General features: G+C 42.4%; 1 protein-coding gene across 2 annotated transcripts in view; it reads left to right on the top strand.

Annotated features, from left to right (window-relative positions):
- PARVA (parvin alpha) overlaps positions 1–24,529 on the top strand; it is a 179,548-nt gene that overhangs the window by 117,905 nt on the left and 37,114 nt on the right. For both annotated transcript variants that reach the window (XM_086340000.1, XM_086340001.1), the window contains 2 exons: positions 13,708–13,848; positions 23,210–23,325. In XM_086340000.1, the coding sequence (XP_086196126.1) occupies positions 13,708–13,848; positions 23,210–23,325 (257 nt within the window). The remainder of the gene's footprint in view (positions 1–13,707; positions 13,849–23,209; positions 23,326–24,529) is intronic.

The following is a 24,529-nucleotide window of genomic DNA, read 5'->3' as shown; positions in this document are numbered from 1 at the left end:
ATCCATGCTGATGATATCGTGCAGCAAGGGCTCAACTCAGAAATGAGCAAGATGCCAAGGCAGGGATCTCTGGACCAACAGGTGTGTGTATGTGTGTGTGTGTATGTGTGTGTGATTGTTGTGAAGTTCTGAATAGGTGAGCATCCCTGACAGACAGGGATCTCTGGACCAACAGGTGTGTGTGTGTTTGTGTGTGTATATCATTGCTGTGGTGAAGTTCTGAATAGGTGAGCATCCCTGCGGTGACAGGTGGACCATCTGGCTGGGTGCTCTCTGATCATGAGCTCTGAGAGGGCAGCAGCGCACCCAGTGCTCCACTGTGTGGCCAGATGCCACTTGCTCAGCATCAGTGCCTGGTCTGCTTTCTGAGTCCCTAGGCATACCTGGGAAATTCTTCTGGCACAGCCTTCTGCAGGTCCTTCTTTCCAAGCTGCCTAACCCAGCTGCCCATTTCTGCCTCTGTCGTCTGCACCTTCCCTCTTGTCCTGGCAACAGAGCTGACGAAGTTTTCCTGAAAGGAGATGCTGAAACAAGGACATAGGTGGAAGAAGTTTATGTGACGGGTAATCTTAGAAAATATAAGTAATGAAGTGGAGAATGTAAGAGAGGAAGAGAGAAACACCATTAAGTGTGCATTGATAAGAATGACAGCTGTGTTTGCAACCAAGGCTCAGTGCTGCGGGGGTCACCACCCATCAAAATCAGGAAAGGGAGCAGGGGCATTTATCCTAAGGCTCCCATCACTGTGCAGATGAGGACTGTGTGGGAATTAAGAACCCCTGGAATGTACTCCTGGTAGAGAAGGAGAGAGCTTCAGAGCTGGAGACAGGAATCATCAGCATGCTGAGAGCTGCCCGCAGTGGCAGGTGAACACAGGGAGCCTGGAAATGGGTATCAGCATCATTTAGGGAGACCAGAGGGTGCAGCTTCTGCTATAAGACTGCTCCTCCCGACGCCGGCCATTTCTCTGTACCGTTGCTGTAGCCACCTGGGAAAAACCAGCTGCTGGCCGCTCTGGCCTACCTCTTTGTGGTACCCACCCCCGTGCTCTCACAGCAGTGGCTCCAGCCCTTTCCACACCTCAGAACAAAAGCTTCCCACCCCATCCCTAATGAAGAAGTTTCTCCCTACCCTGTGCAGAAATTCACCTCCTCTTTTATCCCAGGATTAACCTCTTCTTGGCTGCACGGGTGGCACTAGTGGTCAGGAACCCGCCAGCCAGTGCAGGAGGCGCCAGAGACGTGGGTTGGATTCCTGGGTCAGGAAGATCCCCTGGAGTAGGAAATGGCAACCCACTCTAGTTATCTTGCATGGAGAATTCTGTGGACATAGGAGCCTGGCGACCTACAGTCCACGGGGTCCCAAAGAGTCTGACACGACTGAGCACGCACACAAAGACTCTTCAGGTTAACTGATAGATGTAACATCCTCGGTTCCCCTGGGTGTACTCTTACCCCAGTGCACCAATTACAGAGTCTCAGAACTGCCCAAAAGTGGGATAGCTTTCCCAGCGTCTCAGTATGCAGGTGCATCCATGGACACCTTGCTATATTTGCATTCCCAACACCGAGGCAGCAGATGTGACTGAGTGAGTGAGGCAGGACGCGAAGGATTCAAGGGAAATGCTTACCCCAGATCATCATTTCACTTGACCGTGGGCTGCTACCTGTTTCTTATTGGGGTTTTCTGACTTGGGACAGCTCTGCCAGTTTCCTTATGGCTTGTTTGATTCCCCTGATCCCTATCTATGAACATGTGTGTGTAACTGGGAACAGAAAAAGCCTGTCCTGAGAGATGCAAGCCACAAGGCTCTCCCTTCTGGTTTTCACAATTGCTTAGGACTGAAATAGGATATCTTCTTGAAGCATGAGACCAGGAGGGTTTTTAGTTTTGTGTTGGGTGTCTGTATGTGTGTCCTTGATGAATTAACATTCATCAAGCAATAGCCATTTGATTTGCTATGTGCTGCTGCTGAGTGTACAGCTTTAGAGGCAAGTGCATCACAGTGCCGCCTTTAGAAACTCACAGCCTGGTGCTGTGAAGGGCTGTGGGCTATCAAGTTGAAGATTTAGAAAGGCATCCTGAAAGAGGGGACGTTTTGAATCAGGCCTTCTGGAAGGAGCAGAATTTCAGCCAGATGAAGGAGGAGAAGAACATTCTAGTAAGAAATGTTGCTGGTAAGCCCCTGTAGATTTCGGTGTGAGTGAAGAGAGAGTGTCAAAGAGACAGGAGCACATCCGGTGACCATCAGGATTGGTTGGGTGGGGTATGTGGCGAGCAAAGAAGACGAGACCCAACACCCAGACCTTGGTTTCTGACACTGGTCTCCAATAAGAGAAACCAGGGCCTCTGGAGTATCGGCGACTCTAAGACTGGAGCTGGGCATACCAATGAGCCTGCAGTATCTTGCAGTGCAGAAAGAGGCACTAAGGAAAAATATGCACATATATGTGTGGCAGCGTGCTGACAGTGTTTAGGGCCCATGCAAAAGAGTTCCCAATGGCCAAATTCGAGCAAGAAAATGAGGGACAATAATGTTGGATTATAACCCAAAGTCTAAAATAATATCCTTAAGTTCATACTGATATCAGTAAATAGCTGAATAAATAATGAAGGAGAAGAGACAAATCTTCTTTACAGAATAATTCCAAATAAGTTATTAATTTATAACTCCTTCAAGGAAGTAGAATTTAACTCCCCACCCTTGAAATGGACTGAATTTAGTGACTGGCTTCCAGTGATCAGGGTATGGAGGAACCTCACGCAGACACTACTTTGGCCAAATCAAGGTTGCGTCTCCAGTGATAACTCCCATCCATAGCATGAACCCTTGATAGGAGGCAATGAAAGGGCACTTCACCTCTGTGGTCTTCCTCTCCCAAATCTCCAGTCTAACCATGAGAAAAACAGGGAAAAAAAACCACAGGATCCCTCAAAACTGTCAAGGTTTTGAAGAAACAGGTATCTCTGGGGGGAGGAAAAAATGATCCTAGAAGAGAGGAGTCTAGGCAGGTAATGAGGAGGTGTGAACAGAACAAGATGTTAGGGAAAACTAGTGAAACCCAAATAAATATGGAGTTTAGTTAATAGTCATGTACCAGCGTCAGTTCATTCGTTGTGACAAATGTACCATAGTAGTGTAAACTAGGTTAAAGATAGGCGAACCTGGATTTAGGATGTAGGAACTATCTGAACTGTCATTTCAGCTTTTCTATAAATCTATAAACCATTCTAAAATGAGAAATTTGTTTAAAGAAACATGAGCCTGCCTCATAGAAGACCTTTGCACTAAGAATTTTAGACTATATTCAGTGGGCAGTGGTCACTGTTGGTGGCTTCTGAGCAAAATGGCACCATCAGAAATAGGAGCCGCAGAAGGATCGCTTAGAGGCAGTAGAAGAAACTCCAGCAAAGCATCTTTTTACAAGATAATGATGGTGTCAAACTACAGGAGTGGCAGTAGGTAAGGAAAAGCTTCAAGAGAACCTGTTGTTTTTCAGTCGCTAAGTCCTGTCTGACACTTTGCAACCCCATGAACTGCAGCACGCCAGACTCCCCTGTCCTTCACTATCTCCCTGAGTTTGCTCAAACACATGTGCACCGAATCAGTGATGTCATCCAACCATCTCATCCTCTGTTACCCTCTTCTCTTGCCCTCAATCTTTTCTAGCATCAGGGTCTTTTCCAATGAGTCGGCTCTTCCCATCAGGTGGCCAAAGTATTAGAGCTTCAGTTTTAGCTGAAGTCTTTCCAGTCCTTCCAATAAATATTCAGGCTTGATTTTCTTTCGGATTGACAAGTTTGACAGTCTTCTCCCACAACAATTCGAAGCATCAATTCTTTAGCACTCAGTCTTCTTTATGGTCCAACTCTCAGATCTGTACATGACTACTGAAAAAACCATCGCTTTGACCGTATGGACCTTTGTCAGCAAAGTGGTCTCTGCTTTTTAATATGCTGCCTAGGTTTGTCATATCTTTTCTTCCAAGGAGCAAGCTTCTTTTAATTTTGTGGCTGCAGTCACTGTCTACATTGATTTTGGAGCCCAAGAAAATAAAATCTGTCACTGTTTCCACTGTATCCCCATCTATTTGCCATGGAGTGATGGGACAGATGCCATGATCTTAGTTTTCTGAATGTTGAGTTTTAAGCCAGCTTTTTCACTCTCCTCTTCCACCTTCATCAGTTCAGTTCAGTTCAGTCGCTCAGTCGCATCTGACTCTTTGCGACCCCGTGGACTGCAGCACGCCAGGCCTCCCTGTCCATCGCCAACTCCCAGAGTTTACTCAAACTCATGTCCATTGAGTCAATGATGCCATCCAACCATCTCGTCCTGTGTCGTCCCCTTCTCTTTCCACCTTCAATCTTTCTCAACATCAGGGTCTTTTCAAATGAGGCAGTTCTTCGAATCAGGTGGCCAAAGTACTGGAGTTTCAGCTTCAGCATCAGTCCTTCCAATGAATATTCAGGACTGATTTCCTTTAGGATCAACTGGTTGGATCTCCTTGCTGTCCAAGGGACTCTCAAGAGTGTTCTCCAGTGCCACAATTCAAAAGCATCAATTCTTCGGTGCTCAGCTTTCTTTACAGTCCAACTCTCACATCCATACATGACTACAGGGGAGGGAGGAGGGAGGAGGGTTCAGGATGGGGAACACATGTATACCTGTGGCAGATTCATTTTGATATTTGGCAAAACTAATACAATTATGTAAAGTTTAAAAATAAAATTAAAGTAAAAAAACAACAACAAAAAAAGGAAAAACCATAGCTTTGACTAGGTGGACTTTGTTGGCAAAGTAATGTCTCTGCTTTTTAAAATGTTGTCTAGGTTGGTCATAACTTTTCTTCCAAGAAACAAGTATCTTTTAATTTCATGGCTGCAGTCACCATCTGCAGGGATTTGGGGAGCCCAAGAAAATAAAGTCTGTCACTGTTACCACTGTTTCCCCATCTATTTGCCATGAAGTGATGGGACCAGATGCCATGATCTTAGTTTTCTACATGAGTTTTAAGCCAACATTTTCACTCTCCTCTTTCACCTTCATCAGGAGGCTTTCTAATTCCTCTTTACTTTCTGCCTTTAAAGTATATCATCTGCATATCTGAAGTTGTTGATATTTCTCCCAGCAATCTTGATTACAGCTTATGAGTCACCCAGCCCAACATTTCACATGATGTACTCAGTGGGTAAAGAATCTGCCTGCAATGCAGGAGACCCAGGTTTGATCCCTGGGTTGAGAAGATCCCCTGAAGAAGGAAATGGCAACCCATTCCAGTATTCTTGCCTGGAAAATCCCATGGACAGAGGAGCCTGGAAGGCTACAGTCCTTGGAGTTGCAAGAGTCAGACACAACTTAGCGACTAAACCACCACCACCACTCTGCATATAAGTTAAATAAACAGGGTGACAACATACAGCCTTGACATAGTCTTTTCTCAAATTTGAACCAGCCCATTGCTCCATGTCCAGTTCCAACTGCTGCTTCTTGGTCTTCATACGATTTTCTCAGGAGGCAGGTAGTATGGTCTGGTATTCCCATCTCCTGAGAGAACCTAGTGATGTGTAGAATGGGCAGCCGAATGTAGAGGAGGCTGACTCCGCCTTGTTGTTGTTCAGTCACTAAGTCATGTCCACCTTTTTGCAACCCCTTGAACTGCAGCACACCAGGCTCCCCTGTCCTCTGCTGTCTCCCAGAGTTTGCTCAAATTCATGTCCATTGAGTCAATGATGCTATACTCTAAATGGTGAGTGTTAAATAGGGATGATTCCATGAGTCCCAGGAGGAACAGCATCTTGAAGGGTTTGGTCATACTGGTTTTGAGAATCTCTTCCCCACACCCAAAAAAGTACTTAGGCTGAAGTAGTAGCTATGCTACAGTTGAAAGAGTAATGAAAAGCAAGATAGATCGGAGTTCCAATCCTGGTTCTGCCACGAAAACATTCCTCTGCAACTCGGGTCACTCTTCTGTAAAACCAGGAAGATGACCTGTACAGCTTTACAGTAGAGCTGTTCAAAGAGTACCCACCAACCACATGTAGTTATTAAAAGAAATTAAAAATTCATTTACCTAGTCACACCAACTCCATTTCAAATGCTCCCTTGCCAAATATGTCTAGTGGCTACCATATTGAATAGTGCAGAAATGAGCATTTCCATCAAAATTTCTTTTGGATAGCACTACCCTGGCTGTTGCTATGATAGTCATTGATTCCAAGATGATTGAAGATAATGTATACTGCTATTCTTAAATTGGAGGGGACATTTTCTGGTCTCTGAAAAACTCAAAAGCTGGATGAAAGTCTTTTTATTCTTATTCTTTTGTTTATAAGTAGTAGAGAAGCTCTCCAGAGTGTCTCACTAAGTAAAAAAAACAGCATGGTGCAGAAGTGTTGTGTCAGTGTGTCTGTGCATTGAGACACATCTAATATTTGAGTACGTAGAGAGTATCTCTGGTGAGTCACAAAAACTCTCCATAGTGTGGAACTGGGGTATTTGGGACAGCAGAGGGAAGAGGGGACTTAATTTTCACAGCCTGAATTTTGTCGGTGTTTGTATATTCTCAATTTTAAAGTACACGTGCAAATTTCAATAGCAAAACTAAATCTCTCAGTAGATGTCAAATAATAATACGTCATACATTTCAACAGCTCTCCCAAGTGTAACAGGAAGAGAAGGAAACTACCTAAATATGATAAAGACCATTTATACAAAACTTAACAGTGAACACATTAAATAGTGAAATATCAAAGGCACGGCATTAGGAACAAGTCAGAGAGGGTGGCTATCACCACCATGATAAGTGTTTTGGATATGCAAGCTAATGTAATAAGATAAGGAAATAGGTTTCCAGGCTGAACATTATGGCTCACTAAATGTTGAAGCAAATCTTCTTGGCCTGCATACTTTAATATAAACCTTAAAAAACACATATTTTTTTGTATTGTATGGCTTAACTGGAAAGGAATGAAATCCTACTGATGCCAAGAACAACAAGGAAGTGTAAATCCAGTAAAATAAGTGTTAATTTCTAAACAGTAATTAGCCTGAGGTTTAATGGCTCACACTTACAGGGTCAAGAGAGAAAGCCTGAAAGGAAGGGGAATTGGATCAGATGCTCCTGAGTATACACCAGGGTCTCTGAAGTGTAACACTTTCAATGGGTGAAATAGAAAATCTTGTCCCACAGAGAGGGTAAGGATAAATGTCTGTCTCAGCCTTGGATGTGAATAGGACACAAGAAAGAAGTCTGCACTGATAATTCCTTATCATCAAATGTCTGTACTCACACACATTTTGGACTAGAATTCACAGTACTTATGTGGTTTTAAATGCCCCAAGCTGAAAATGTAGTTAAAACCTGTTCCAAGTTTTTAGTGCTTCCCAAGGCAGGAGCAAATATATGCCTCTTTAAAAGGATGAACCTTAAACCCAGGCTACAAAAAATTCCCAGAGATAAAATTCCAAGGTAAATGAGCTCAAGATCAGAAATCACCAAACACATGAAAGTAAGCCAGTATGACAGCATCAGCCAAAACAATAAACTACAGATTCATCCCACAAATGCTATAGATATGAGCAATTGATCAGTTATGGAATATAAAATACATTTAATATGTCAGAAGTTTTAAGACTATTGAAAGGATGATAAAAGCACAAGTAACTATCAAAACTGGACAAGCAAACTATGAGAGAAAACTAAATCGAACTTCTAGAAATGGGAAAAAATGGAATAATGTAATTAGAAACTTCAATGGATTAGACACAGCTGATTAGGAATTGATGAGCTGGAATATGGCACTGAAGAAATTACCCAGAATGCAATGTGAGAAAGACAATGGAGTGGAAAAGGAGAATTAAAAACAGAGATTAAGAAAATCCAACACATGGCCAATTGGAATTCTAGCAGGAGAAAACAAAGAGAATGGTGTATAGATAATAATTAAAGACATAGTGAATTAAAAATTTCAGAACTGATGGAAGATATGAAGTCTAGATTCAGGAATCTTAGAGTATCCCAAACACGACAAATAATCAGAAATCTTCATAATGAAACCTAAGACACTGAAGGCAAAGAAAAGATCAAAAGCAAAGAGAAAAAAAGAGATTACCTATAACAACAGACTGAAAGCTGTCTTTTATCAGGAACAATAAAATCCCAAGGCTATTGGAATGAAAATTTCAAAGTGCAGAAAAATATTGTTAACTTACAAGTTTATATCCAGAAAAAAAAAAAAAAAAACTTTTAAAAATGGGGAGAAAATTAAGGCATTTTAAACAAACATGAAGTGAGAGGGTTTACTACCAACAGACCCTCACTAAAAGGAATTTCTAGAGTATTCTCCACAAAGAAGGAAAATGAACCCCCAGAAAAGATATGAAATGCAACAAAAAATGAAGATATAGTAGAATCAGAATCCCAGACAACTATAGCACTTAAGTCAGGAATAGTGATTAGTTAGTGTACTGAGGTCCTTGTATTATTTAGTACATGGATAAAGAGACTAATTAGCATAAGACTGTAAGTTAAACACAGATGATAAAACTTCTAAGGAAACCACTAAAACAATAAGACAGAGTATATAGCCTCCCTACTTTTAATAAGGAGAAAATGAGAGGGAATAGAAGCCTTAATCTAAGAGATGACAAGGATGAAAGTGGGACATAAAGAATCAGAAAAATAGAGTAACAGAAAGTTCAAAATAAGCTGATACAAGTGAATCCAAGTATATTTGTAAACCCAATCAATGTAAATTGGCTCTATGCTTTTAAAAGATTGTCACACTAGATAACAAAAAATCTTTCTATATGCTGTTTACTAGACATAGTCTTTAATATATGAGGATACAGAAGGGTTGAAAGAAAAAATGGGAATAATCATATCTACTAGACAATACTAATTAAAAGAAAGCTGGGTAACTATTTTAATATGAAATAGACTAAGGAGAAAAACATTGCTGTGGAAGAGTCTCTACATTATTAATGAGACTAACATTACTAGGAAATAAGGACATTTTGAATTTCCCTGGTGGATCAGATGGTAAAGCATCTGCCTACAATGTGGGAGTCCCAGGTTCGATCCCTGGGTTGGGAAGATCCTCTGGAGAAGGAAATGGCACCCCACTCCAGTACTCTTGCCTGGAAAATCCCATGGACAGAGGAACATTGTAGGCTACAGTCCATGGGGTCGCACAGAGTCGGACACAACTGAGCGACTACACTTTCACTTTCAAGGACATTTTAAAACTAAAACATTTTATGCATTAAATGTTACTATATAAAAATTTTAAATGTTGGTCAGAATTACAAGAACTTGACAAATCTACCATTAACATATTTCTTTTAATAACACATTAAGAAAAAGTTCATAAAACTAGAGAAGACCTAGACAATCTAAATGACCAGCAACACCTCCAAATGAGTATTCTCATTCTTTTCAACTGCATGGAACACTTACAAATTTTGACTATGTCCATAAAGCCTCAACAAGCTAATCAGACCAAATTCTTTGACCATAATACAATAAAAAAAACTTTTTTAAACTAGCCCTCTTCATGTTTTTGGAAACAAAAATATAATAACTTAGGAATTGTTCATATTGGAAGGAGTAGTTGATGTATTCTAATTCTTTGAAGGGTGGTTACATTTATATAGTATGATATATGTGGTGACTGTGTTTGTTAGAATATCTAACAATTCTAACAATTCTGAATGACAACCATTCAGAATACTTGAGTTTATTCTGCCCTGTTTTGATATTTGAGAACTTTTTGAATACTGTTTCATTGTTTCTATAAATAATCTCTGCAAAAGCCTATTTGGATGCTAACTTCAAAAACAACTGAAAGATTTACAATATAATCCTACCTGAGAAAATTTTCTAAATAGCATCCTATTTCAAAATCATGTCTACTACTTTACAACAAGTTAAACTAATGATGAACAATTTTCAGAACTATAATAACATGAGAGAAACAATTTCCTGGAAGAATAAGAATTTGGTAATGGAAATTTTCATAGAACTAGCTGAAATTAGCTGAATAAAGGGGAAAAAAACTAAAGACTTTAAAAAGAAATTATCTATAAATTCTTAGTAACACTGAATGAAGTTATTTAACTGTAGGACTATTTGAGTAGATCTCTTAAATTTTAAGGGTTGAATATTTTTAAAATAATATGAAGGGTAGAAACAATAGAAGAGACTCTCAAAGAAATCTATCTTAAAATGTCATAAAATTGAAATGAGTGACATAAGCTTACACAATAGGGACAGTAATGTTTTATGTTATTTGTGTGCCTAGAGAATATTGAAAACTCAAAGAATAATAAAGGAATTTGGTAAGATGACTGTATTCAAGAAGAAAATTTGTAAGACAATAACTTCTATTTTTACCAGTAAAAATCAGTTGGTAATACAGATATACATACATACACACACAGGATGTTTACTGCAACTTTATTACAAATGGGGAAAAAGTGGAATATAACCTGACTGTGTATCTACAGGGGAACAATAAAAATTCATTCAGGCTTTTCCATAACCTATTTTCTACTAGGCAATTTTGTCTTCAAAGAATTACTCAAGAGGCATTTGACTTGGATAAGCTACAACTACTGAGAAGTAAGATAATATAAGCTATATGGGGACCATTGATGGATGGTGAACTTTCATTAGTTTCTCCTCAAAATGAGGAGAAAAGACATTTTAAACATGCTTCAGAAAGTCCTGTCAGTCCTCCAGTGAGTTGTGGAGAATGGATTAGGTGAATCCAAGAGCAACCTAGATAGCATATTGAAAAGCAGAGACATTACTTTGCCAACAAAGGTCCGTCTAGTCAAGGCTATGATTTTTCCTGTGGTCATGTATGGATGTGAGAGTTGGACTGTGAAGAGAGCTGAGCACCAAAGAATTGATGCTTTTGAACTGTGGTGTTGGAGAAGACTCTTGAGAGTCCCTTGGACTGCAAGGAGATCCAACCAGTCCATTCTGAAGGAGATCAGCCCTGGGATTTCTTTGGAAGGAATGATGCTAAAGCTGAAAATCCAGTACTTTGGCCGCCTCATGTGAAGAGTTGACTCACTGGAAAAGACTCTGATGCTGGGAGGGATTGGGGGCAGGAGGAGAAGGGGACGACAGAGGATGAGATGGCTGGATGGCATCACCGACTCGATGAACATGAGTCTGAGTGACCTCCGGTAGTTGGTGATGGACAGGGAGGCTGGCGTGCTGCATTCATGGGGTTGCAAAGAGTCGGACACGGCTGAGCAACTGAACTGAACTGAACTGAATAGCAGACAACATTATTTCCTATTCAGTTCAGTTCAGTCGCTCAGTCGTGTCCGACTCTTTGCAACCCCAAGAATCGCATCACACCAGGCCTCCCTGTGCATCACCAACTCCCGGAGTTCACTCAGACTCACGTCCATCGAGTCAGTGATGCCATCCAGCCATCTCATCCTCTGTCGTCCCCTTCTCCTCCTGCCCCCAATCCCTCCCAGCATCAGTCTTTTCCAATGAGTCAACTCTTCACATGAGGTGGCCAAAGTACTGGAGTTTCAGCTTTAGCATCATTCCTTCCAAAGAAATCCCAGGGCTGATCTCCTTCAGAATGGACTGGTTGGATCTCCTTGCAGTCCAAGGGACTCTCAAGAGTCTTCTCCAACACCACAGTTCAAAAGCATCAATTCTTCGGTGCTCAGCTTTCTTCACAGTCCAACTCTCACATCCATACATGACCACTGGAAAAACCATAGCCTTGACTAGACGGACCTTTGTTGGCAAAGTAATGTCTCTGCTTTTCAATATGCTATCTAGGTTGGACATTCCTTCCAAGGAGGAAGCGTCTTTTAATTTCATGGCTGCAGTCACCATCTGCAGTGATTTTGGAGCCCCAAAAATAAAGTCGGACACTGTTTCTACTGTTTCCCCATCTATTTCCCATGAAGTGATGGGACCAGATGCTGTGATCTTCATTTTCTGAATGTTGGGCTTTAAGCCAACTTTTTCACTCTCCTCTTTCACTTTCATCAAGAGGCTTTTTAGTTCCTCTTCACTTTCTGCCATAAGGGTGGTGTCATCTGCATATCTCAGGTTATTGATATTTCTCCCAGCAGTCTTGATTCCAGCTTGTGTTTCTTCCAGTCCAGCATTTCTCATTATGTACTCTGCATATAAGCTAAATAAGCAGGGTGACAATATACAGCCTTGACATACTCCTTTTCCTATTTGGAACCAGTCTGTTGTTCCATGTCCAGTTCTAACTGTTGCTTCCTGACCTGCATATAGGTTTCTCAAGAGGCAAGTCAGGTGGTCTGGTATTCCTAACTCTTTCAGAATTTTCCACAGTTTATTGTGATCCACACAGTCAAAGGCTTTGGCATAGTCAGTAAAGCAGAAATAGATGTTTTTCTGGAACTCTCTTGCTTTTTTGATGATCCAGCAGATGTTGGCAATTTGATCCCTGGTTCCTCTGCCTTTTCTAAAACCGGCTTGAACATCTGGAAGTTCACGGTTCACGTATTGCTGAAGCCTGGCTTGGGGAATTTCGAGCATTACTTTACTAGCGTGTGAAAGGAATCCAAAATTGTTCCTTAAGATAGAAATATAAATTTACATCAATAAAATAGACTTTTTTTTTTGCCTTTAAGTATTAAGGGGTTATGTCATTGCATACCTGAACCATTGATTTTAAAATATACCAGGATAAGTACCACTCAAAGAGAAAAAAAAACCTTCAATTAAACTATTACCTGATGCTTTCTTATGACTTGGAATTTTTATGTTCTACTTTTTGAAATTGCTCATGTAGGCTTTCTTTAAATTTACTGAAGTATAGTTGATTTACAATGTTTTGTTAATTTCTGCTGTACAGCATCTTGTAGGCTTACTGAGACATGGACGTGACCACACTGTGAAGAGTTATGACCAAGTTCATCCACATAGACGCAGTGGTAACTCTTACAGCTTCCATCTGGCTGTCAGCAGTTGTAGGGTCCCATCAGTTTTAAGACAGCCTGATTTCAGGGATGTTAAAATGTGAAAGGATGTGTGCGTTAGAGTTGATTAAATAGGACACATCAAATTAGTTATCTTCCACGTGGGTTTAAAAGGAAAGAAGGTTATTGAGACATAAATATGATTCATATTGTACTGCACTACGAGAGTATTCAGAACACCTTGAATTAGGACTTGACCACTGCCCAGGGGAAGCACGGAAGGCTTTCTAGTCGGGGCACAGGAATGTCCTTGGAGAAGAAGGCAGACATGAAAAAAGAGGGTAAACCCCAGATATGAGGGGAAATAGCTCAAATATGATAAACTGGGTTAAATGCCCACCTATGGTCCTGGATTCTCTGGAGAAGGGAAAGGCTACCCACTCCAGTATTCTGGCCTGGAGAATTCCATGGACTGTATATGTATATAGTCCATGGGGTTACAAGAGTCAGACATGACTGAGTGACTTTCACTCACTCACTCATGGTCCTAAGGCCTTATCATTTTGGGGTTTCAAGACACAATCCCTAGGTCTTCACAATACATACCAGCAGCACAGTGCCACCATCAGCTGAGGAAGGGACAGCAGCAACCCTCTTACTAGGTGCCAGTATGTATTTGGTGAGTGAGTGAATGAGTGAAGGTGTGAGTGCATGGCTTAGGGTGGTGTGTAGCAAAAGTAATAGCTGTTCTCTTTCCCTTGTCGCCCCAGAGAAACTCGAGAGTGAGAAGCTGAACGTCGCTGAGGTCACCCAGTCAGAGATTGCCCAGAAGCAAAAGCTGCAGACTGTCCTGGAGAAGATCAATGAAACCCTGAAACTTCCTCCTCGGAGCATCAAGTGGAACGTAGACAGTGAGTTTTGTGAAGGGAAATGGGATTGGTACAGGACACCTGTGGGGTTTCCCCAGGAGGTTGCATCATAAGCTGGGTGGGTGCAAACCCATACATCTCTGAGCGAGATCTGCCTTTCCTGAGAATGCAAGCTCATCACCCTCATCCAAAGGAATCTGAGGAAGACCACAAAATGTCAAAATCTAGTGTGCTTTTTCTGTAAAAGACATTCTGTAGAAACCTCATGTAGATTGTTGGGAAGGAAACTCCTGCTCATTGAGCTACGTCTGAGTCCCAGCACAACCTTTTGAAAAAACTGTCTCCAGCTTGTCAAAGCTCTGGAAAGTGGAGATCCCTAGTTTGAGCAGCTGAGAAGCGGGGAGCAGGGACTTGGCTCTATTCCAATGCCCACCCTCTTCCTCTCACCCCCTTACTGTCCAGAGGGAGCAAAGATATGGTTGAGAGCATAGGTACTGGAATAGGATTTTAAAATTCAGGTTTTCATGCAAGTGTAGCTCATGGATCTCAGAGAGTATAAATGGTTCATTCTCTTGCTGCCTCAAGGGCCTGGCTGTCTAATATGGACCTAATTGAGTCCATATCAGTCAACATGAGATCAATAGATTTGAGCGAATCCAGTAGCAACAACACGTTTTCCTATCGGGAGCCCAACATTGTTTTGTTCTTTGTGATAGAATAAAAATATGCATTTAGATGGATAAAATGACTTAGATTGTAGGTTTTGCCTTTTAAGTGTTAAGAGATTGAGTATTATATCTATTGTATCTGATGTAGACAACTTAAAACATTTTTTTTTTGGCTGCACTGGGCCTTTGTTGCTGCACGCGAGCCGTCTCTACGTGCGCTGTGTGGGCTTCTCACTGCGGTGGCTTCTCTTGTTGCAGAGCACAGGCTCTAGGCACCGCGCTTCGGTAGTTCTGGTGCGTGGGCTCTAGAGTGCAGCCTTAGTAGTCGTGGCACACGGACTTCGGTGCTCCACAGTATGTGGAGTCCTCCCAGACCAACGATGAAACCCACGTCCCTTGCATTGCAGCCTGATTCTTAATCGCTGGACAACCAGGGAAGTCCCGATGTATATTACTTGAAATGGACGTCTCCTCCCCACCTCTGCTAAGCTGCTAAGTCACTTCAGTCGTGTCCGACTCTGTGCAACCCCAGAGACGGCAGCCCACCAGGCTCCCCCGTCCCTGGGATTCTCCAGGCAAGAACACTGGAGTGGCTTGCCATTTCCTTCTCCAAGACGGAAATTCTTCTGCCATTTCCTTCTCACTCCATGAAAGTGAAAAGTGAAGTCGCTCAGTCGTGTCTGACTCCGAGCAACCCCATGGACTGCAGCCTACCAGGCTCCTCCGCCCATGGGATTTTCCAGGCAAGAGTACTGGAGTGGGGTGCCTTCTCCAACCTCACCCCACCCCAAAAAACCACCTTTTAGACCTGAGAAAGTAAGGTCTCTGACCTCTCCGAGTCAGAGACCTAATAGCTGCCACTGGCTATCTCTTCAGCAGGTTCCTAATATCCTTCATTGGAAAAAGATGCCAAGGATGCCTCCTTCAGCATAATTGCACTTTTGCTTGCAGGCGTGATAAGCCGCCTGGAGCAGCACACAGCACGGGGAACAAGGCATCCTGTGCCGAGCAGAGCAGACACCTGACGGTGGGAGGGGGCAGGCCGTCGCTGTGAGCCCCAGAGGCTGCCCCAGGCCCCAGGAATGCTAATCATGTTCAGCGGGGGAGGGAAAGGGAGCTGATCACTAGTTTGGGTAATGTATCTGCATTCTGGAAATCCATAATATTAATAAGCATTAAAGTCCTCCGATGCTGACCTCTGGTCAGTTTTATTTGATCCTATTTCCTAGTCCTTTGAATATGGACCATCTCTATATACCTCTCCAAAACAAAACACCTTTTACCTTTTTTTTTTTTTTAAATTGAAGTATAGTTGATTTGTTAGTTGCTCAGTCTTCTCCGACTCTTGCAACCCCATGGACTGTAGCCCACCAGGCTTCTCTGTCCATGGAATTCTCCAGGCCAGAATACAAGAGGGAGTTGCCATTCCCTTCTCTAGGAGATCTTCTCAACCCAGGGATTGAACCCAGGTCTCCTGCATTGCAGGCAATTTCTTTACTGTCTGAGCCACCAGGGAAGGAATGAAATATTGGGGAAACCCTCTGGAGCTCTCTTTTTTTTTTATTGAAACATAATTGGTTTACAGTATTGTGTTAATCTCTGCTGTACAGCAAAGTGATTCAGTTATACATATATATATATATATACACACATTCTTCTAAAAATTATTTTTCACTATGATTTATCACAGGATATTGACTATAATTCCCTGAGCTACTGTAGTAGGACCTTGTTTCAAAACTCCTTTTCGTGTATCATGGAATCCAACTCGGAAAATAGGAAAGATGGAATTGTTTTTTTTCATTTGTTTTTAGGCAACAGAAATTTATTTGCTCCCAGTTTTGGAGGCCACAAGTCTGAGACCAAGGGGTGGGTATCTTGGTTCTTTCTGAGAGCTGCAAGGGGAGGATCTGTTACAGGCCTCTCTCCTGAGCTCACAGAGGGCTGATTTATTGCTATATTTCTTCACATCATCTTCCTTCTATGCATATCTCTGTGTCCAAATTTTCTCTTTTGATAAGGACACTTGTCATGTTGGATTAGGGACTCCCCCTACTCCAGCATGACCTCATCTTAACTAATCACATCTGCATTGATTTTACAAATAAGGTCACATTCAGGGGGACTGGAGGCTAAGACTCCAGTGGGTTTTCATTTCCTTCTCCAGGATGAATTTGAGGCTGACGTGAGCAAATCAACCCTTAACATCTGGCCAGCCCCCCACCTACATCTCTGTCCGCAAATGTATTTGATGCTGTCTCAGCCTCTCTTCTTGTCATCCATACACTGGCCTCATTTAAATAGGGCACAATATTCCCACCTTTCTAGAACCCTTTCTGGAAGACATTTCCTTGATCTGAAACATTCCTCATTTCATCTTCCCCATCCCCAAACCATTTTGCCTGGTTTAAGATTGGAATTTTTTAAAACCACATCAGAACCCTTGTCTTCAATGGCTTTGAATGATTTGTTTTGGGTTTGCATTCACTTTCATTTCTTATAGGGAAATGTCTACAAGTAAAATAATCACATCTATTACCACTCTCATCTAGCTGTTTTCATTTTTTTGTCATTACTATCCACATCAATGCATAGTTTTTCATATTTTTACTTGATGAAGGCATGTACAAACTCATTTTGTTATCCTCTCTTAATATTACATCATACGTATCTTCTATATTTGCATGTGGTTTTTGTAGTTATAATTTTTGATAGCTGCTCTGTTTCCTGGGCTAGGTGTCCCGTAGTTAACTTAAACCCTATGTTGACATTGATCTTTTTTAGAATGTTTTCCAGCTTATTGCTAATATCAGATAGTGCCGAGTTAAATGTTAGGTTGTGACTCTTTGCTTTTCTTGAATTATTCTCATCAGATAGCTTTCCAGAACTGAGAGGAATTACTAGGTCAGAGGGAATAATTATCTCAGGGACCAGCTCCCTGTGATGCCTTGGGGCTTCAGGCTGCAGTGGTTTCTGTGATAAGGAATATGGCGGGCATGACTCCCAGGGCAGGCTCTAACCCCTCCTCTCTTGGTTATCTTCCCTGGCTCTTTCTGAGGACATTGTGTCATCTTTCCACTCAGGATCAAGATGGCAGGGACAGCACTGAGTTTCCGAGGTCCTTGATCCATGGTTTTAGGGGATTCTTCCTTTTCTTTTTTTTTTCATTCACAGTAATAATTTTTATTATTGAAAATTTAGAAAATACAGTTAAAAGACGCTTAAATAACATCTAACATATTTAACATATTTATCATGCTGTATGCCTTGTACTTATCTAAACACTTTACATATTTGGAGCCTTGCAATCGTTATTCAACCATCTGAGGTAAAGATTCTACTGTCCCCATTTAACAGATGGTAAAGTTAAGGCATAGAGAGGTTAAGAAACAATAAATGTAAGCTTCCCAAGGGCAAGGATTTTTGTCCCTTTACTGTTGTATCCCTAAAGCGTGGAAAAATGATTGGCAATACTAAGAACAATACTATTTGCTAAAGGAGTGTCATTGTTCAAGGTCACACGTGGGTGAGTGGTGGAGCCAGGAATGAGACCCAGAGAGTCTGGCTGCAGAGCCTGTGTACTGAGCCCACACGTACTGCCCCCAAGAGCTGTCCATCAGATACAAGCACTGTCAGCCTTGTGATGTTCTTTGGGGGTGGTGTGTGTATGTGTTTGTAAGAACTAAATACATCAATAAATGAATAAAATGTGTGCATATACTTTGCATATAAAATATATTTTTATGAAGATGAGATAAACCTGTATATATGTTTAGAAAGTGTTTATCTTTACAGATCATTATCCTTCTTTATGTCACTTTTTAAAATCTAATATGATGTAGATTAGGTATATCATAATTTACTTATGACAGATTTTAAGATTTTTTTTCCATTTTCTCACTAATATCAGTACAGCCTGAGGAGTTCTGTCTGCTCATAGACATAATTACTTCTTAGGAATAAAACCTCAGCAATGTTAGTTTAGAGCCAAAGGATATGTACATTTTAAGGTCCTAACACATACTGCCAAACTGCCTCCTCCCAAATTGCACCAATTTCTGTTTCCACCACAATTCATGTTTGGAGAACTATTTCTCACTCAGCAGCACCCTTGAAACAGTTTCCCAGCCCTGGAGCGACCTTTGTGGGGTCTGCAGGGCCCAGTTTATACAGTGGAGGCCTGGCTTCTCAGCCCTGCTGTCGTTCTGCACGTTTCCACCCTGACTTGAGCACAGGCGCACAGTGGCCCTGCATTCTGCCCGGCATCAGGGAGAAGACACCCGGAGATGTGCTGAGAGATAAAGGGATGAGAGTGCCCAGATACACAGAGGTTGTCAGAAGCTTTCTTAATTGAAATGATAACATGTCTTTATTCTAAAGAAACATTTGAAGCAGTAAAAAAGAATCTTTCAGCTATAGCATTTTGTTTTTTTTTCACTTTCCAAGGCTTGGCAACAAGTACGTGTGTGTATGTGTGTATTTGTGCACATATGTGTATGTGTGTGTATTTATATACATGTATGTATGTGTGTACAAATATATGTGTATTTATAGGCATAAATCCATAAATGTATATATTTACCTTATTTCTAGTTCTCTTTAATATTCTTAATATTTACATCTATCTACTTTGTCAATGATTTTCAATGCATGCAAACTATCTCATCTTGTGGATGTCCTATAATTTATTAAAGCAGTGACTATTAAATCGTGTTTGTCCCAACCTTGGGATTTGCAAGGAAAATCTCAGGCATCACTGAGGAGAAGAGAAGCAGCTCTGTAGTTAGGATAAAGGGGCCAGAGCAGTTGTACTCCTTTTCATCAGTTTTGCCTGCTGGCTTTTGGAACAAAGGATTTCTCTGCTTACTTTTTTTAAAAAAATTGAAGTTAGACTGCTTGTCTGAACCATCGTCTTACATTTGGGTGTGCGTTTCCCAGATTTTTTAAAATGATAATATATTAATGATAATTACCCATTATGTTTTATCACAGCATACTGAATATAGTTACCTGTGCTGTGCCGTAAGGCCTTGTTTATCCACTCTGTGTGTAACACCTTGCATCTGCTGACCCTAACCTCCCAGCCCATCCCCTCCTCACCCACCCTCCTCCTTGGCAGCCGTACGTCTGTTCTCTGTGTCTGCGAATCTGTTTTGTAGATAAGTTCGTTTGTGTCATATTTTAAATTCCACCTAGAAGTGATATCGTGTGATATTTTGTCTTTCTCTGCCAGGCTTACTTCCCTTAGTATGATCATCGCTAGGTCCATCCAAATGGCATTATTTCATTCTTTTTAATGGCTGCTGCTACTGCTGCTGCTAAGTCGCTTCAGTCGTGTCCGACTCTGTGTGACCCCATAGATGGCAGCCCACCAGGCTCCTCCATCCATGGGATTTTCCAAGCAAGAGTACTGGAGTGGGGTGCCGTCACCTTCTCCGTTTAATGGCTGAGTAGTATTCTATTCTGTAAATATGCCATATCTTTTTTCCCCCAAACTTTAAACTTAATTTTGTATTGGGGTATAGACGATTAACAATGTTTAGTATTGGGTGAACAGCGAAGGGACTCAGCAACACATAGACATGTATCCATTCTCCCCAAGACCTCCTCATACGCAGCCTGGCACATAACACTGAGTCGAGTTCCAAGTTCTATATGACAGGTACTTGTTGGTTGTCCATTTTGAATATAGCAGTGTGTCCATGACCTTCCCAAACTTCCTAATTGTCCCTTCCCTCTGGCAACCATAAGTTCATTTTCTAAGTCTGTGAGTCTCATTCTGTTTTGTAAGTTTATTTGTATCATTTCTTTTTAGATTCCACATATAAAGGATGTCATATGATATTTCTCCTTCCCTGACTTACTTCACTCAGTATGATACTCTCTAGGTCTGTCCATGTTGTTGCAAATGGCGTTGTTTCATTCTTTTTAATGGCTGAGTAATATTCCATTTATATATTACCACATCTTCTTTATCCATACCTCTGTTGATTACACCACATCTTCTTTATCTATTCATCTTTCAATGGACATTTAAGTTGTTTCCATGTCTTGGCTATTGTAAATAGTGTTGCTATGAACATAAGGGTGCATGTATCTTTTTGAATTATGATTTTGTCCAGATATATGCCCAGGAATGGGATTGCTGGTTCATATGCTAACTCTTATTTTTTGAGGAACTTCTGCACTGTTTTCCATGGTAGCTACACCAGTTTACATTTCCACCAACAGGATAGAAGGATTCCCTTTCTCCGTGCCCTCTCCAGCATTTATTATTTAACATCCTTTTTACATAGCATGTATGTGATGTGAGAGAGAGAGAAAAAGAGAGAAACTATGTAATTTTCTCTCTTGAAAGTATACCCAGAAAGACAGAGCACTCATTGGAAGAGTCTGACATCTGTATGGTGCCTGCAGCACAGCTCTGCTTTGCTTACCAAGACAGTCAAGGCAGCATACAGCATCACCAGAGTGTGAGAACAAGATTTCTGACCACAGCTTTTCCAGCATTATGAGAAAAGGGAGTGGTAGCAAATGTCCTTACAAGCCTCAGTGACAGGACTGACGTGGTCAGTTCTGACTGGAAGAACAAACCCAGATTTTGCCTTGTCCATCATGTCAGTGGGTCAGTCCCATGCAAGGGGCCCTTTTTTGAAAGGGTGAGTGGGTCACACTGGGTCTTACTTGTGGTACTCGGACTCTCTAGTTGCTGCATGGGCTCAGCTGCCTCATAGCACATGGGATCTTTGTTCCCCGATCAGGGATTGAACCCGTGTCACTGCATTGGCAGATGAATTCTTTACCACTGGACCACGAGGGAAGCCCCCAGGTGCCTTTTTTAAGGCTATAAATGTTGGGGGATTCTTAGTTGACAAAGCCAAAGGCCCCAAGCTGAAAACTCCTTCTGGAAGGCCATGAGTTAAGAACAGTTCATCTGCTGTTTGGTGGTGGTATTGAGTTGCTGTTCATCAGAGTCAGTGGAAAACCTTCTTTGAAGCATCAGTGATAACAGAAAACTCTAATGAGTTCCCAAGAATGGTCTGAATCATTTCATTTTCTTGGTGATTTCCCAAAGCTTCTGTTGGAGCAGATTTATTGATCCCAGGGCAGACAGAATGACACCCTAATAATGGGCCCAGGTCACACTCACTAACTACACAAAATAGACATTTCTTTTTCCTTCCTTAAATGCCCCTGTAATTAGACCCATAAGGCTGGCAGGACTTACTTTCCCTGTGAAGGCAGTTAAAGTATCTGGAGACTTTCTCCTTTAGTGAAAGAAAGGGGAGAAAGTTGACATGGTTTAGTTGCCTGGATGCCAGGCACTTTCTCATAAGTGATAATAAAAAAATATCCCTGGAAAAGGGAATGGCAACCCACTCCAGTATCCTTGCCTGGAGAATCCCATGGATGGAGAAGCCTGGTAGGCTACAGTCCACAGGGTCGCAAAGAGTCGGACACGACTGAGCGACTTTTTACTTTTACTTTTTACTTAGTAACTATGTAACATCCAGCTAAAGACTAGCAGGCAGGTAGTCTTTCTGCCCCCTTCTGATGTCTATGTCAGAAGCTTTCTCTATCTCCTTTATACTTTAATAAAACTTTATTACACACACACACACACACACACAAAACCCCACCATTCCTAGGCATTGCTATGTGCTAGGAGCTTTGCCTATGTTATGTCTGGAAGTTCTTACCACCTGCATTTCTTCACAGGCATTGTTGTCCTCATGTGCGAGGTTGAGCAGGTTGAGCCTCAGGGGCCTTGAATGGCTTACCCAAGGCCGTGAACTCAGTAAGGGAATGGTAGTTTGTCAGGTCAGAACACAGGCTCCAGTTGGCCTGACCCTGTGTGCCCGTTACATCACACCTTTTGTCCTCTCGTCTCAGAAAGCTACAACTCAGTAGTTTCCCAGCCTTTTCTGGCATACACGGCTTACCATCCAGCACACAGCTCAGCTATAGAAGGCAGCTGGGGCATGAACATCCCCTCCCAGCTATGACCCAAAGGGCACTGCCTGCACTCAGTATGCATGGCACTCAAGAGAGCAACAAAATCCTGGGGTGTCTCCCATGCCTTCCTCTGGGGGTCTTAAAGCCCTGGATGAAGGAAGGCACCCGGTGTCCTGACTCCGTGTTCACTGACTGAGGGCCTGCTTTGTGTAGAGCCTTGGAACAAGAGTAGGGGTGATAACCCATAGAGTTCCCATCAGATGGGAAGGGAGGGGGAAACAGCAGACATGCTTACGGTCATTGGCAGAGAGTGAAGAAGGTGGCGGTGGCGCCACGCTGATCAGCACTCAGGTTCCAGCTGTTTTCTGGATCCCAGTCAGAGTGGAGAAGCACTGCACTGCAATCCAGGAGTAACACCATCTAAGAAGTGAATCCACGGGATCTGGCTGAGAACCGAGGGGGCCCAGGGTGAGGCCTACAATGACTAAGAGTGTCCCCTGACCCTTAGGGGTTGGATGAAAGGGGCATTGATTGTGGATCAAAGTGAATCAGGATGCTGGGTGAGGGGTCACTGAACCCAGATTTCTTTTCCATTTTGTGTACAAGCATTTAATTCTGCATGTAGCTGAAGATGAGGTTTGATGGCCATGAACGGCCTCACAAGACCAGGACACAGACTGCATTAGCCTGTGTGGCACTGCTTTGTTTTGAGTATCTGTTTATATCTGCCTAGAACCTGAAAGAAGATTCTCTGATTTATAAATCATCTTTTATTTCAGCTGTCCATGCCAAGAGCCTGGTAGCCATCTTGCATCTGCTAGTTGCTCTGTCCCAGTATTTCCGGGCACCAATCCGACTCCCAGACCATGTTTCCATCCAAGTGGTTGTGGTCCAGGTAAGTCAGAAACCCCTACAAACATCAGTGCCCTTAACGGGGTACAGGGGCTGAGCTCCGGGGTGAGCTCGGGCACACTGGGAAGCTTGCTAGGAGGACCAAATGAATGCTGAGTGTGCCTGGGTGCACTGTGTGTTGGGAAGCTTGTCAGTGAGCTTTCTGATGCATGTGGGCTCATCTCCGATAAATGTACAAAGGGTGGAACAGCGTGTGCTTGTGTCCGGGACAGCCTTATGTGGGGCGTGCGCCTGGGGTTTACATGCTTTTGTGAGGAAGGCGCCTGGGTGTTATATATTTGAGGGTGGGTGCTGTATATATTTGTGAGGTCTGTGTAGTAGGATTAGGAGAACACATTCCTATGTGTGTATGTATATGTCCTACAAGCCATGGAGAGTCATTTTTTGGTTAAACAACCAATGCACAGTTATTGAGAAGAGGCAGGTATTTGTGCATGTGAGGGCACGTGTGCATGTGTACACATGTGTGTTTGAGAGAGACCCTGACAGGCCGTGCCCATGTTGAGGGCACTACCACTTTTCACCTGCCCAGAGAAGCGCAGCTGGGGTATCAAGTCATCTTGTGCAGATTATTATGTGGAATTTCCATTCACACATGGCTCTGTCCTTTCCACAATGAGGGGATGCTCTCTCCCCATGACTATCTCATTCTGCTCCTAACCCCATTAGATACTCAAATTCAATTTTATTTTCCAACTTTATGCTGTTGAGCAAAAGGTCGTCATTTTGTTGGCTTCTGTTCTTTTCCAAATAAACATGCTGCAAGGGAGAACATCCCTAATGAACAACTCCCTGGTTATTCAAGGTTATCCAGGGTTCTGTCTGGCGGCTCTGCCATCCCTTGGTGAAGAAGAGCCTGGAGGGCCAGTAGGATTTGCTTGAGAAGCCAGGCCAGGCCAGCTTCCTGGACGAAAGGTCTTTGGGCCAGGCTTTCAAGGATCAGAAGTGAACCGGAGGAAAGGCGGACATGGGGGTGCCACTCAGCTGTGCCCTAATGAAAAAGTATTTTTTCCAATGCCTTCTGGGTACTTAACTTGCCAAACATTAAGGGGATATAATAGGAATATGACACCTTGGCCCTGCTTGCCCAGAGACAGGACTGCCTAAGCAGTGGAGAGGGCTATCAGAGGCCCCTTGTCAATGCAAACGTGTGTGGTTCAGACACTGAGTGCAGCTGACTGAAAGGG

This window comes from Bos grunniens, chromosome 15 (assembly GCF_055505025.1).
Source record: "Bos grunniens cultivar Pamir isolate PY7600 chromosome 15, Bosgru_T2T1.0, whole genome shotgun sequence".
In the NCBI taxonomy this organism is placed as follows: Eukaryota; Metazoa; Chordata; class Mammalia; order Artiodactyla; family Bovidae; genus Bos; species Bos grunniens.
Note: the sequence above shows the minus strand (reverse complement) of the source record. Positions and strands in the feature narration are given on the sequence as shown.